This window comes from Diadema antillarum, unplaced genomic scaffold (genome assembly GCF_040938485.1).
Source record: "Diadema antillarum isolate AM-2024a unplaced genomic scaffold, OU_Dant_1.0 seq00000319_RagTag, whole genome shotgun sequence".
NCBI classification, from domain to species: domain Eukaryota; kingdom Metazoa; phylum Echinodermata; class Echinoidea; order Diadematoida; family Diadematidae; genus Diadema; species Diadema antillarum.
Genome location: NW_027271338.1, coordinates 128,109 through 141,416, shown reverse-complemented (window position 1 = coordinate 141,416; position 13,308 = coordinate 128,109). Strand labels below are relative to the sequence as shown.

Genomic DNA, 13,308 nt, shown 5'->3' with positions numbered 1-13,308 from the left:
CAATGTTGTCATGTTTGTATATGTACACATATTTATCTGTTCATTTTTTAAAGTGCCATGAGCACTGAAGGGTAGACCTATGTGGTATGCAAGTACAATGTAGCCACTGCTACAATATTACAAACTGTACTACACTTATGATCAAAAAGTTAGGACCGTAAAGTACTATAAGTCTCTAGCAGTTTAAAAACAATTCAGAATAACACTTCTATGATTTTATCCATCTGATTTTACTCAATCTATTTAAATCAACTTGGACACTGTGTGGAATAACACTCAAATCAGGTAACAATCTCTAAATGAATGCTTTACTACGATATTGTATGTATAACATATATACAACTGTACATGGTACACGTACAATGTATATGCATCTTGATTGAGCTACAGTGTGGTACACAGATTTTTAATAGTCGTGGTTTTCCTACCAATTTCGCAGAATTCGCCAGCGTAGCCCACTGGACACAGACAGTTGTGAGAGCCCACAAGGTTCTGGCAAGTGGCGTTGGCCGAGCATGGGTTGCTCAGACACTCATCTATGTCTGTTGGAGCACAAAGTAAGAATCAGTGAGCAATACAGAATAATGAACACAAATAGCAGAGTACAAATCATTCCCCATACTCCATACTTTCTTTTCATGAAAAGAAAAAAAAATTACAGAAATGGGTATATCTTACATGAAGCACGCATTCTACAGAAATGTTACAAAATTCTGAATATGCAACTGATTGACAAATTGCCCTACATTGACGTATTTACGTTGATGTAGGGCAATTTGTCAATCAGTTGCAATGAAAACACCTCGACGGAAGAATTTCATGAATTTGAATTCTGGATATGTGATAACAGGTTAATGAACCAAAACAAAGAAGGATTGAACACTTACCAGTCTCACAAATATTCCCTGTCCAGCCCTCATCACAGATGCAAGCAAAGCCATTGAGCTGGTTCACACATGTGGCATTGTTGAGACAAGGGTTGCTTTCACACTCGTCAATATCTAGAATACCAAATAAAAGAAATATCAGGTAATGAAGCTCACAGCACAGCTACATTGTACAAATGTAAGTCTCTGTTTAAATTTGGATGCCTGAAACAAGCAGCACTAAATTCTATGATAGTCAATGGAATGAAATGCAGTGTACATAATGTTCAAACAATTAAATTTTTTGATGAGTAGAGGTTGAAGAAAACTTTCGATGCTACAAGTGGTGATTTGTCTTCAAATTTTGAATGATCAACATTACTCACTATACTGTGTCAATGCAAGACGATATTTTCTATGGAATCTATATCTAGAGGCTCTCTGAAAATATCCTGTCTGAGTAAAACAATCATAAATCAAATACAATGAATGATGGAGAGAAATAAGGCATTCATTCTTATTGACTGAAGTATTACAAGGGTACAGTGTTTGAAACACACTGATTTCTAGCATGGCATATGGTATGTGCCTTTAATGTTAAAAACACTTCCTCTACTCACTCCCTTGCAATACGGGCTAAAATAATTGTGATATACTCAAACAACAACATTTTCTGCAAGGTACTGTATACGCCGAATATTTTGCGAGGTTTTTATTTTTGTGAATTTCGTGAGTCGGGTGCTATTCGCGAAATTAAAGACATGTGAAAATATTGACTCTGATCCCCATGTGAATGTGACATACACATGTACATTTCTCCGTTCCATACAGGACTCCACGATCGCTAATTTAACCACTTGTGAAATAGTCGGGAATTCCCGATTCGCGAAAATTTAGACTCGCGAAACATATGGCTTATACAGTAAATGAGATAAATGGCTGTATGGACAAGCTTTTGTTTCAAATCTTACCAATCTGGCACTGTTTGCCTGTCCAGCCGGGCTGACATGTGCAGATGAAGGAGTCATACTGGTTCAGGCAAGCTGCTCCATTAAAGCAAGGATCTCCGATGCAGGCATCTTTTGCTGAGGGGGTGTGAGGGGAAGGGGCCAGTAAAGCATGATTTGTCTAAAAACAACAATACTGATGTAAGTAGCAGCATTGTTCACGGTATTGGTCAATAAATCCAAACTGGATCATGTTTTGATACAGGGTCCAGGCCACAGAAATGGACATAATGGTCACATGGTATATCATTGAATTAATACTTGTAGCAAATGCCAGCACATACACTTGTATTAGCTTATATCAATAATTTGATTAATAAAGTAATCATTGCTTACCTGTAACACAGAGAAACCAGAAGGTGTCTACGGTTTCTCATTTTGTCACAAAAATTATGTACACTGCACAGGAATGTTATCCAAAAGAAATTGGTACAGCCTGATTTTAAAAACACCAGCTTTCGTTAAAATGCAAGATTCATTAACCTATTGAAGACGAGTCCCAAGAATACTCAGGCAGGTGTCTACGGGTAATATGTGTTATAGCAAAATCAGTCCGTCCTCAACGGACGATTTTTCTTGTCCCGGGAGGAGTAAAGAGGTGTTTATTTTCTCCATTCCCTAAGATTGTCCACACTGTCTCCTTACCAACATGCTTCCTATCAAAGACTACACAGTTTGTGATGTCACATATGGAAATTATAGGAGAATATAAAAGGAAATATGTAGAGAATTCTACAAAATTTTCATTTTTGAATTTACACATTCCCTCGACTTGTTACTGACATACATGTATGTTAAGATAAGATTACTCTCCCTGCTTTCTGAAAGAAAGTAAGTCTAATACTCTATAATTATGCTGGCAATGGCAAAGTATGTTAAATTTGTCTATATTTTTTTTATATATTGTTTTCCATATGCGATTTAACAAACTGTTGTAGTCGTCTCATCAAGCGATGTTGGCACTGAAACTTTACAAAATCATAATTTTTCAACAGTTTGTCTGATTGTCCTCAGACTTTCACTGATGCAATCAACTAATGCTCGCTCAATTGACAGATGGCAGATATCCACACATGTCCAATACTGCAGACTTACCCGTCGTGCAGTCATCTCCAGTCCACTCAATGGGACACCTGCACTCATAGTGGGTCACGTTGCCACTGCACTGACCCCCGTTGGCACAAGGGTCGGAGTCACAAGCAGTGATGGCTATGGGAGAAGTGGGGGGGAGGGAGGGGGAGGATGAAAATGAAGTGACAAATGAATGTGGGTGATGCAAGGAGTTAATAAGAATTCATGGTCCAACTACCAACTTGAAGATGGATGCCAGTTTGGACTAATGCTTTGAGTACAGTTTTAAGATGTGGAGGGGGTTTGGGGGATGACGGGGGGATGACGGTTTTGACACATTTAAAAATACTATTCTTCAGTGTCACGAATGAAACTAGAAATTACAGGGCACTAGATGATGAGACTGCAAATGGCTCCAGGGTTACTTCTAAGATTTCAGACTAGAATACTCATTTCCTGTTTTATGGCAACTGATTATATGATGACTAACTGATTTGAAAGAGGTTTAATTGACTTAGTATTTGTGATTGTCTGAATAATTAAAATTGCATTCTTTTTCTTATCACATTTTCTCAGACTTCAGTCCTTCAATCAATATTATTACAGTCGCCACACAATCAGTCCTTCTGAATTAGAAAACAAATGATCCGGGCACATTCACATCAAATTATCCCCACATGACCAAGTAGCTAAATCAATCTACATTAGGAACTAGACTACAGTGTTAACTCTAAAAGGAGAAGCTTTTCCAAAGAGAAACTTTTTTTATGTCACCAGTTACAAAAAAAAAAAAAAAAAATAGAGAAGCAAATTTGACTCAAACAGAAAAGCAAAGGGCAAGAATGACCAACATTTTGGGGCAAACAGGCATTTATTTCCTGAAACCTGCCGATAACTTGCAAATATTCTTGGTCTTGTAATCAGTTGATGATTGCTAATACCAAATTGTCTCCATATGAATCGATGAAATCAAGGCTTTCTTTTGTCAAATCGGGTATACATCTAATGAATTCTGACCACTCTGATATTGTTCAGGTGTACCTTACAGTTGTCATTTCACCTTAATCAGTCCAAAGCATTCACATGATTGAAGTGGAAAATTTGCACAGTGGGGCATGTTGACTCTTCAGCAATTAACAGGGATAATGCATTGACATTGAAATGTGCCAACACTCACTCATAATGGGTTGAAAGTAGATCATCCTGTTGCTGATCTGTAATACAAAATTTCTCTTGTTTTCTCAAAGTAGCTTTCTCTTTTGAAGCAATTCTCCTCTTGTATTCTCAAGACTAAACTAGACCACAAGTAGATGACACAATCTATCAATAAGCAATGATTCATGACAATGAATTATGGACAAATATGAAAAGCCAAAGTGATGATACTTACAGCTTTCACATCTCAAGCCAGAGAAGCCCAGCAGACAAACACAGGTGAAACCACCATGTGTATTGGTACAGGTGGCATTGTTCTGACAAACCCCAAGGTCACATTCATTGATGTCTGTCATAAGATAGAAATATAACATTCACAGTGATTTTTAGGTTCAACTGACATTTGTCTTCAGAATGAAATAAGAGTGACATGCATACAATGGCATGTCAGAAAGTCCATTTAATGTCTTTACAACATATGGTAAGAGGTAAATCTATATTCATGGACTGTAAGGATCCATATACCACTGTTTCAAAAGGCTTTATCAGTTTAACATCTGTGGGTGTAACTTCCAATGTCCTTTTGGTATGATCATACATTACTTTTTCACTGTTTGCAACCCAAAAACAATGTGAAGAAAGTTACAACAAAAGAAGTGTGATATTCATGTGACAGTCTTACTGATATGGAAGGATTTTAATTGTACTGTATTCTTGTGCTCTGTTTTGATGAACAATTCACTTCATTGTATGAAGTATATGAATTCCATGAAAATTACTGTCTTTCTGTGAAATGATCAACAGATTTAACTCAGTAAAAGTGGCTTGATAACTATATGCAATGAGTCTTTAATTAATGGGTAGAAAGCAAATTGCCTTCCTTAAACCAGGACTCCACACTAACTTTTATTTTTGGTGGCCCAAAGGCAAACATCCGACCTTTTTTGGTGGCCCAATCAGGCCACCAAATTCTTCATTTCTGAAATTTTGATGGCCCGACGTGTGTTTTTGTGGCCCCGAGCCACCGGGCCACCGTTAGTGTCGAGCCCTGCTTAAACATTACAATCTGAAACAATGACAGGGTACTGAAAATGATATTTTTACCAAAGTACACACACATGTACAAAAACGTATGTACACTTTTTCGTGAATGCAATAACGTTGCTGTACTATTGTATGAAAACACCTACAAATGCATAGAGATAACAGTCATGATAATACCGTATGAGTGTTACATTGTACCTTGTTCACAGTCTTGTCCTACAAAACCGATGGGGCAGGCACAGGAATACGATGTTCTGTAATTGGTGCAACTAGCGTTGTTCTGGCAAGGGTCGGGGTCACACAGATCAATTTCTGAAGGAGAGGAAAGTGAGATAAAACATTCGCAATTATATGTGCTAAACCCACGTGGTACTGCAACAGCAGTTAAGGATGGACAAAAAACAAACAAACAGACTCATTTTTGTTTGAGAACACTGCCCTGCATGCACAATCCTATTCATCACCATTTGCACTATGAATATTGGCCGCCATACTGCCCTCTATTGTTTACCACTGATGGCTACATGGGTAAAAAGAAATTGAAATTGGGAGTGTCATCAGACTTGTCTGGCATTGGAAGGTAGGATAAAGACATCCTCTGAAATTGAGAAAGTACAAGTGTATGAAGAAGTACATGTAGGTCCCTACAAATGCCCTGCATATCTTAACTGTTTCCCTCAGCAAAGCCTGGATAAATAAACCTTTTCTGTGCCAATGAGATCGACAAATGTGAACAAATTTCACACATAAGTCTATGGACAAAAACTGATGTGGCATGCAAATGGTTAATTTGTGGTAATAGCAAAAGGAATGTGCCACATATGGTACAATGCCTGACTAGAACACTTGAGCATCAAAACAATAGTTTTAAAACGAAAACCATGTTATTATCAAACCATCAAAAGTTATCTTCAAAGTAAGGATACAACTTTTTTTCTTACCGATTTCACATCTGTCGCCAAGGAAACCAGGAGGACACTGGCAGATGAAGTCCGTGTCATTGAAGACCCGGCAGGTGGAATTGTTGAGACAATCACTGTCCTCACAAGGATCATCAATACCTGTGCCAGTAAAGAAGTAAAATTACACATACCGTTTTTGTTCAAAACCAACACTAACATTTTGAATAAATGATATACATTGAAATTTAAAAAAAATAATAAATGCATGATTGATGTTATTGTCTGCTGAATGAAACAAGTAGAAGGCAGTAAAAGTATTGTTGCTTACATGTATATTACCACTGAGACAGCAAAGTACAAGTAATATATTGATCAGTCTCTCCTCATACAACTGTACATGTATATCCAGACAAAAGTGTTGCACTTCATACTATCCAATCTCATATAAAAATTACTTGATTAACTTTCAAAACGACAGGTACACATCTACTGCTGATTTCACATCCAGTTCTGAACTACTATATGGCTAAAAATTTTTTGCTACAAATGTGTATGTACTAGAACTCTCAATATTTCATATGTATTTAAATGCTGCTCATTGAGACATACAAGTACATATACATGGATATGAAGAAGGAGCTGTACAGCATGTTTAAATAATGCAGATTATGACTTACCCAAAACAATGACTGAGAACTCGCAGGTAGCTGCATTTCCAGAAGAGTCGATAGTTGTGTACCCGATGGGCGTTGCCCCGACAGGGAAGTCTGCCCCCTGGGCGGGGCCCGCTGTCTGCTGTAGGGTGACCTCCCCAGCATTGTCTGAGGCCACGGGTAGGTTCCAGGTGGCAATGGCCGAAGATCCCCCTGGAGCGGTCTGTACGGTGACATCTCCCGGGCACATGGTGAAGACTGGATTCTCTGTGTCTGTTGCAAATGGAAAGGAAAACAAGATTAGTGATATTCAAATGAAGCAACTCGCCTGACATATTCAAGAGTAATATATAATCCAACCACTTTCATTTACCTAGTATCACATGCACCACATGCTACAATAATAGTAGACCCAATTGCATTTGCATTATTCTTCACTGCATGATAAATCTCTGAAAGGTCTGCAGTGGACTCAGTTTAAATTATGACAGCTTTAACAAGTCATACATTCCATTTTATTATCACAGTAATAACAGTTTTAAATCTAAGTGTACAATGTCAACCCCATCAAAATAAAATTCCAATTAGAACTGTACAATGTAACACAAGAAAACATGGTAAACTGGTCATGTTTAATAGGCTTATTGTCTAGTATATGTAATTTTGGAGGGTTTGGTTTATGTGAATAATTACTCAAAACAGCCATGTCTTGCTATGGTATCCCTTTAATTCAAATGACACATTGCACACTCACCTATGACAGTAATAGTAAAGACACACACAGCGCTGTTCCCTGCTTCATCCTCAGCCACATAAAGGACAGTGGATGATCCCAGCCCAAACTGACTGCCCACTGTGACATTGGTCATGAGGGAAACCTGAGCTCCCGAGTTATCCGTCGCAGTGGGTGTCTGCCACGTGACGGTAGCAGTGGGCTGGGCGGGGTCCGTCGTGACGGTGGAGTCCGGTGGACAGAAGGTGAAGGCGGGATTCTCATTGTCTGGTGGGTTTCAAATAGACACACTTATGATATTATGATGGATGACATGATTGTAGATGATAGGATTTTAGGTGCCACGGAGGCCATATAATGAAGTTGAGCTCTTGTCATAAACTGGAGAAGTCACTTTTTTCTCTCTTGTCAGAAAATTATATGGAACAATTGAAATAGAATAAAAACTTCACCGTAAGAAAATAATCTGAACTTAACGTCACGATCAGCAGCAGTCTCATTTGTGGTGAATTACAGGGTACAGTTGTGACTACTGTAGTTATGAGGCAATTACCACTGTCAATAGAACAATTAATGTTCACACTACACTAGAACAACACTCATGATTGGTTGATTACTCACGATCATCACTCACTATCTACCTGACGGATTCATATTTAAATTTCCATGCGTCCTTTACCTTGAACTAGGATGGAAAACGTGCATGTGGCAGCATTATCAGCTGCATCGCGAGCGATGTATGTAACGGACGTGATGCCGATTGGGAAGGAATCGCCGCTGTCTGATGAGACTGTGATATCTATGACTCCTGAATTATCCGAGATGGTGGGTTGGGTCCAGTTGACCGCGGCCGTTGGCAGGCCAGGGTCAGTGCTGACCATGATGTCATCGGGACATCCCATGATGAGGGGAGGCATGAAATCTGCAGCAAAGTGAAGAAAATTACCACATGGTCAGTGTGGAAGAAAAAGTTTAGCACTTTAGCAAACCAGTGGTTTCAACCTGATCTACTCACCCAATGAAGTGGTGAAATTTACACACAACTTTGCATCGGATTTACACAAAATTAATCAAATATCTATGGCGGTTACATTGCTGAATGAGATGGTACATGGGCGATATGAAGTAGACAAAGAACATGCACATTCCCACACTCTGTATCTCTTACACAATTCTGTACGGGCACATACACATACAAGCACGGTCGTAGGTAGATCAGAAATCATTTTCAGAGGGCCAGTTGTGGGAGGTCAAGGGGGATGCAGCATCAATCTGCATTTTAACTGCGCAATTCATGCCACAATTATTTATTATCAACATTTTCTATGCATTCCTCAGTTTTCTGATTGTGTGCTCCTGTATATGGGATACAAAAATTGTATCAATGCAAAAATAACAACAAAAAACCCTTTTGTGAATCATAAAGCTTTTACAGTGTATGTGAATTAATCCATGCAAGACTGGCAACATTAGCAGCAGTACCTTGAACAATAATGTTGAAAGTGCACGTGGCTGTGTTCCCACTGGGGTCAGTTGCTGTGTACTCAATCGTCGTGACCCCTATGGGATAGAGGTCACCATTGATGGCGCTGGTTGCCAGGGTAACGGCACCAGAGTTGTCGGTTGCTGTGGGTTCAAGCCACGAGACGAATGCCGAGGGAAGGCCAGGATTGTTGGCGACTGTGATGTCAGACGGACAGCCTGAGATAACTGGTGGTGCATCATCTAAAAAGTGGAAACAAGGAGCATGCATTATATTCTTTGGATTTGAAACTTCTGGGGTTCTTTTTTTTTTTTTTACTATTAGAGACATTGGTATTACAGAGGATGTGATCTATTGGACAGGTTAGCTTTTAGGTTAGAATGTTAATTCCACTGATTATATCTTTGTGGAGTTGAAACAAGGAGTACAGTATATGCATTCTATATTCTTTGGATTTGAGACATCTGTTTTTTTTTTTTCACTGCTAGAGGCATTGGTATTACAGAGGATGTAATCTATTGGACAGGTTAGCTCTTACGAATGTTAATTCCACTGATTATACGACGTATCTTTGTGGAGTTATTATCAATATTATTATTTTTTTCTTTTTTTGCTATGGCAAGCAAAGTGTTAAAATCTCATTTTCTGTAAAAAAAAAATTTGATCATTATGCTTCATGTTATGCCAATGACTGGCGATGTACTGTTACTGAAACGTATATCATAAATGCTCATGCATGTAAACTGCTGAAATTTGTTTGCTTAACTGTTTGTGAATGTGTTCCATTTATATTTTTGAGCTTGCAGAACAAGAATTAAACTTATGATTACATTCAAGACCCCTTAGGGTAGGAAAGAAAATGCTTTAAATCTTTAAAGTATCAAAAACAGATAGGACAAACATAAAAACAAATGTCTTAAACATCAAATGCAATCGGTTAATTGCCTCATTTATACAAGGAAAGGGACACAAGTACATATGTAAGTTGGTCCATGGATTTGTCTATGATCAATTTTCTAAAGCAGTGAAGTTGAAAGTACATACAGCATATCACACTAGTTAACACACAGGTCAACAATGACAATGAAAAAAAGGGAAAAACAGTATGAAAGTATGAATTCAATTTTTTGCTGCCAGGTAAGAGTGGTGTGAACCTGTTTCGCAGTTCATTCCGGTGAAGCCCTCTAGGCAGAGGCAGTAGTGGCTCGTGGCACCACTTCCCTCGAAGCACGTAGCATTGTTCTGACATGGGTTTGTCGAACACGTGGTCAGGTCTGTTACAGTTAGAACATTAGCACACAACAAACAGAAGACATGAATGACTGCAACACTAAATGACATAAAATATTAAACAACACCAGACTGAGCACAAATTATGATTAGATAACATTTTGCACAGGGAATACACGAAATGCAAGATCAGACTTACACGACATTACTGTCACTGATTATTGTAAGTCACAGGAGTAACAACACGTGCAGACGCATGCACATAGATATATTTGCAAGGCATAACATCTGTTACATTGTGATAAAAAGTTTGAAGGTAGACAAATTCTACAACTAATGAATATGAAAAAATATATTGTGGTTAAAGTATCACACATTTAACAACTTCTGCAGTGAAGGGTTGGATTGAGGAATCAGTTGACAGAAGGTTATACGAGTCACACTTAGCACATGAAACATTACAAATGTTACGTTGACTTTGATCAACATTGTACAGTGCATCAACTACATGTATGCTTTTGAGAAGTATTAGTGACAGCCTAGTTGTGTTGCCTTTGATATAGCATTTCAACAGAAATAGAGATTTATGCATGCTCTACATTTGGAAAATTTGGCCAGCTCTATGATAATATAATTGCATAATTGATTAATTTTGTGTATTCCATGAAACTGTAAGAACTGGACTGTGATTGAATGTGCAAAAGCTCTGAACATCTACATGTACCACTAATTGTACTACATCATACAAGCAACAGCAGTCCTGGTCATGCATTGCCTGGTTTGAGATACTTGAAATGCTTGATGTTGAGTATGTAAGTGCAATTTTCAAGTGTGTGCACTATCAAGGTACTGCAGATTAGTCTCAGCATCAAAAACAAGTACAACCGTGGACTCATATTGGAATGGGTGCCCAGTGAAAGTGTGTCTTTTGAATGAGGGGTTAACCATCCAGGATTTACACAAGCTTGTTTTGCTATTCAGCTCAAGCTAGATGTAAAAAGTTCTACTGGATGAAACTAATCAAGTGTGATATCACTCGTTTGGACAAAGAGTTACACGGTCACACAGTCATGAGTATGGTTTCATTGACACAAACAGAACAGTATACCACGTGTCAGCATAGTACCGCAACAAACCACCACTACTGAATTACCCATCCATATCGAGGCAACCGCCACTGCGATTTATAATGGGCATACCGATTTCGCATCTGGTCCCCTCGAATCCCGCGGGACAGAGGCAGAAGAAGTCCCTGCCACCGTTCTGCTCAAAACAGGTGGCGTTGTTCTCGCACGGACCGCTGTTACACGCTCGAAGTTCTGTCAATTTGAGAGAGGTACTTGTAAGACGTCAATCAAAAGAAATAGCTGTTAAAGAGTGATGATTTAACATCTATGAATGATGAAATGCCTTTGCAGGGCTCGACATCAGGGGTGGCCCAGTGGCCCGGGCCACTAAACATTGGTGCCGGGCCACCAAATTGTTCACTTGCTGGTGCAATCGGGCAACTCAGATTCAAAAAGAATTGTTATCTTTGCTTTTATTTGGAGCCACAACATATCTTGTTCGAGCCACCACATATCTTTTTTGGGCCACCAAAATTCTGATTTAACAATGTAAGCAAGCAAAAAAAAAAAAAAAAGAGACTCTAGATAGTCTACTTCTAATCACCTGAGTCATCATATCATCAGAATCACCATCTTTTAGTATCAGTGGCCACACCTCTGATATGAATCAATTTGGTTTGTTTGCTTGATAGTAAAATGAAAAGAGAACATGTTTTAGATACTGAAATGCATATTCTCACAAACTAGTACACACATACGTACAACATTTGTATGTTTACATTTACACTGAGAGAACAGTTGCATTTTACATTCTTATCAACAAGAAAAAGAGATAAGAGTTTTGTATATGTACTGTACCTAGTTCACAATTTGTTCCCTCAAAACCATCTGGACAGAGGCAAATGTAGCTGTTGCCCAATGCATGCTCAAAGCAAGTGGCTCCATTAACACAGGGGTTGCTGTTACAAGCGAGGATTTCTGCAAGTCAGAGAAAGAATTATGGTAATTAGTGCAGCTAGGCTCAAAGTGAAGACTGCACAAAAGTTTGAACAATTGAGAAATGTTGTGTGAAATGTTCATCTCTGGTGACATCAACTAACATATTGCAGGAAATAAATTTTAACTGTTACTAGCAACAATGAACCAGGAAGTTTCCCACCTTTTGCTCTCTGCAAAGAGCTTCTAGTGTATATGTGTATCTTCAATCATTTTACACAAGAACACAGCAAGAATGCAGTTGAAAGAAAGACATTATTCAGAGGGGTGAAGGTTCAGGTGTTAGTTTCTTCAATTTGTCTCCCTCTTGTAGATGGAGACATATTGAAGAAACTCACACCTGAAGAATACAGTTTTCAAGGGAAATATCAATTTAAATAGACACCAAACAATCTTACTTTCCTGCTTATTGTTGATGTAATAATTTGACTACTATGAATAATGTATGCATTTAAATTCTAAACATCAGGGATTCGTATTGTCACTCCCCTACACTAGCAAGGTCACTCCATTCATCAACACAAAGTACACTGCAAAGGATTATCAAACTGCAAAGAAACACTGACATTAAAGGGATGGTATGGTATTGGTAGAGATGAAGATTTGGCTTTTAACTTCATGTAAGATACCAAGAAACCCCTTATGAAATAAATACAGAGCATACCATTCTAAGAGGAATTCAAAGTTTATATAATGACATTCGGTTTTGGAATGGCTGGCAAAACAAAGTAAAACAAGTTAAGCAATGCTAATAAAAGGTGGATCCCACCTTTTATTAGCATTGCTCTGTTTTGGATATCTCTGCCATTTCAAAACCAATTTTCATCAAATAAACATTGAATCCTTCTTGGAATTACATGCTCTTTCATATTTCATAAAAGGTTTTTCATTATCTCACCAAAGTTATGTCTCAACCAAAACTATACAATCCCTTTTAAAACAGAGGAATACATGTAAGCAATACACAATACAGCAAAGCAAGAGATGTCAGGCTGTGTACAGTATCCAGTAGGCAGGCAATATCAGTTCTCAGAACATACTGTAAAAGTGGGTATTTTCGCGTGACTAATTTTTCGCGCTTTGCCGGGTGAGAAGAGTTTC

The 13,308-nt window shown here is 38.3% G+C and overlaps 1 protein-coding gene across 1 annotated transcript in view; it reads right to left on the bottom strand.

The window, feature by feature from the left end:
- The window catches only part of LOC139730507 (uncharacterized), a 217,118-nt gene that overhangs the window by 103,850 nt on the left and 99,960 nt on the right, over window positions 1–13,308 (bottom strand). The window contains 14 exon segments of the mRNA XM_071641346.1: window positions 429–542; window positions 888–1,001; window positions 1,838–1,951; window positions 2,969–3,082; window positions 4,335–4,448; window positions 5,342–5,455; window positions 6,085–6,204; window positions 6,723–6,971; window positions 7,453–7,698; window positions 8,111–8,353; window positions 8,914–9,156; window positions 10,069–10,188; window positions 11,344–11,463; window positions 12,070–12,189. Of these exon segments, the coding sequence (XP_071497447.1) occupies window positions 429–542; window positions 888–1,001; window positions 1,838–1,951; window positions 2,969–3,082; window positions 4,335–4,448; window positions 5,342–5,455; window positions 6,085–6,204; window positions 6,723–6,971; window positions 7,453–7,698; window positions 8,111–8,353; window positions 8,914–9,156; window positions 10,069–10,188; window positions 11,344–11,463; window positions 12,070–12,189 (2,145 nt within the window).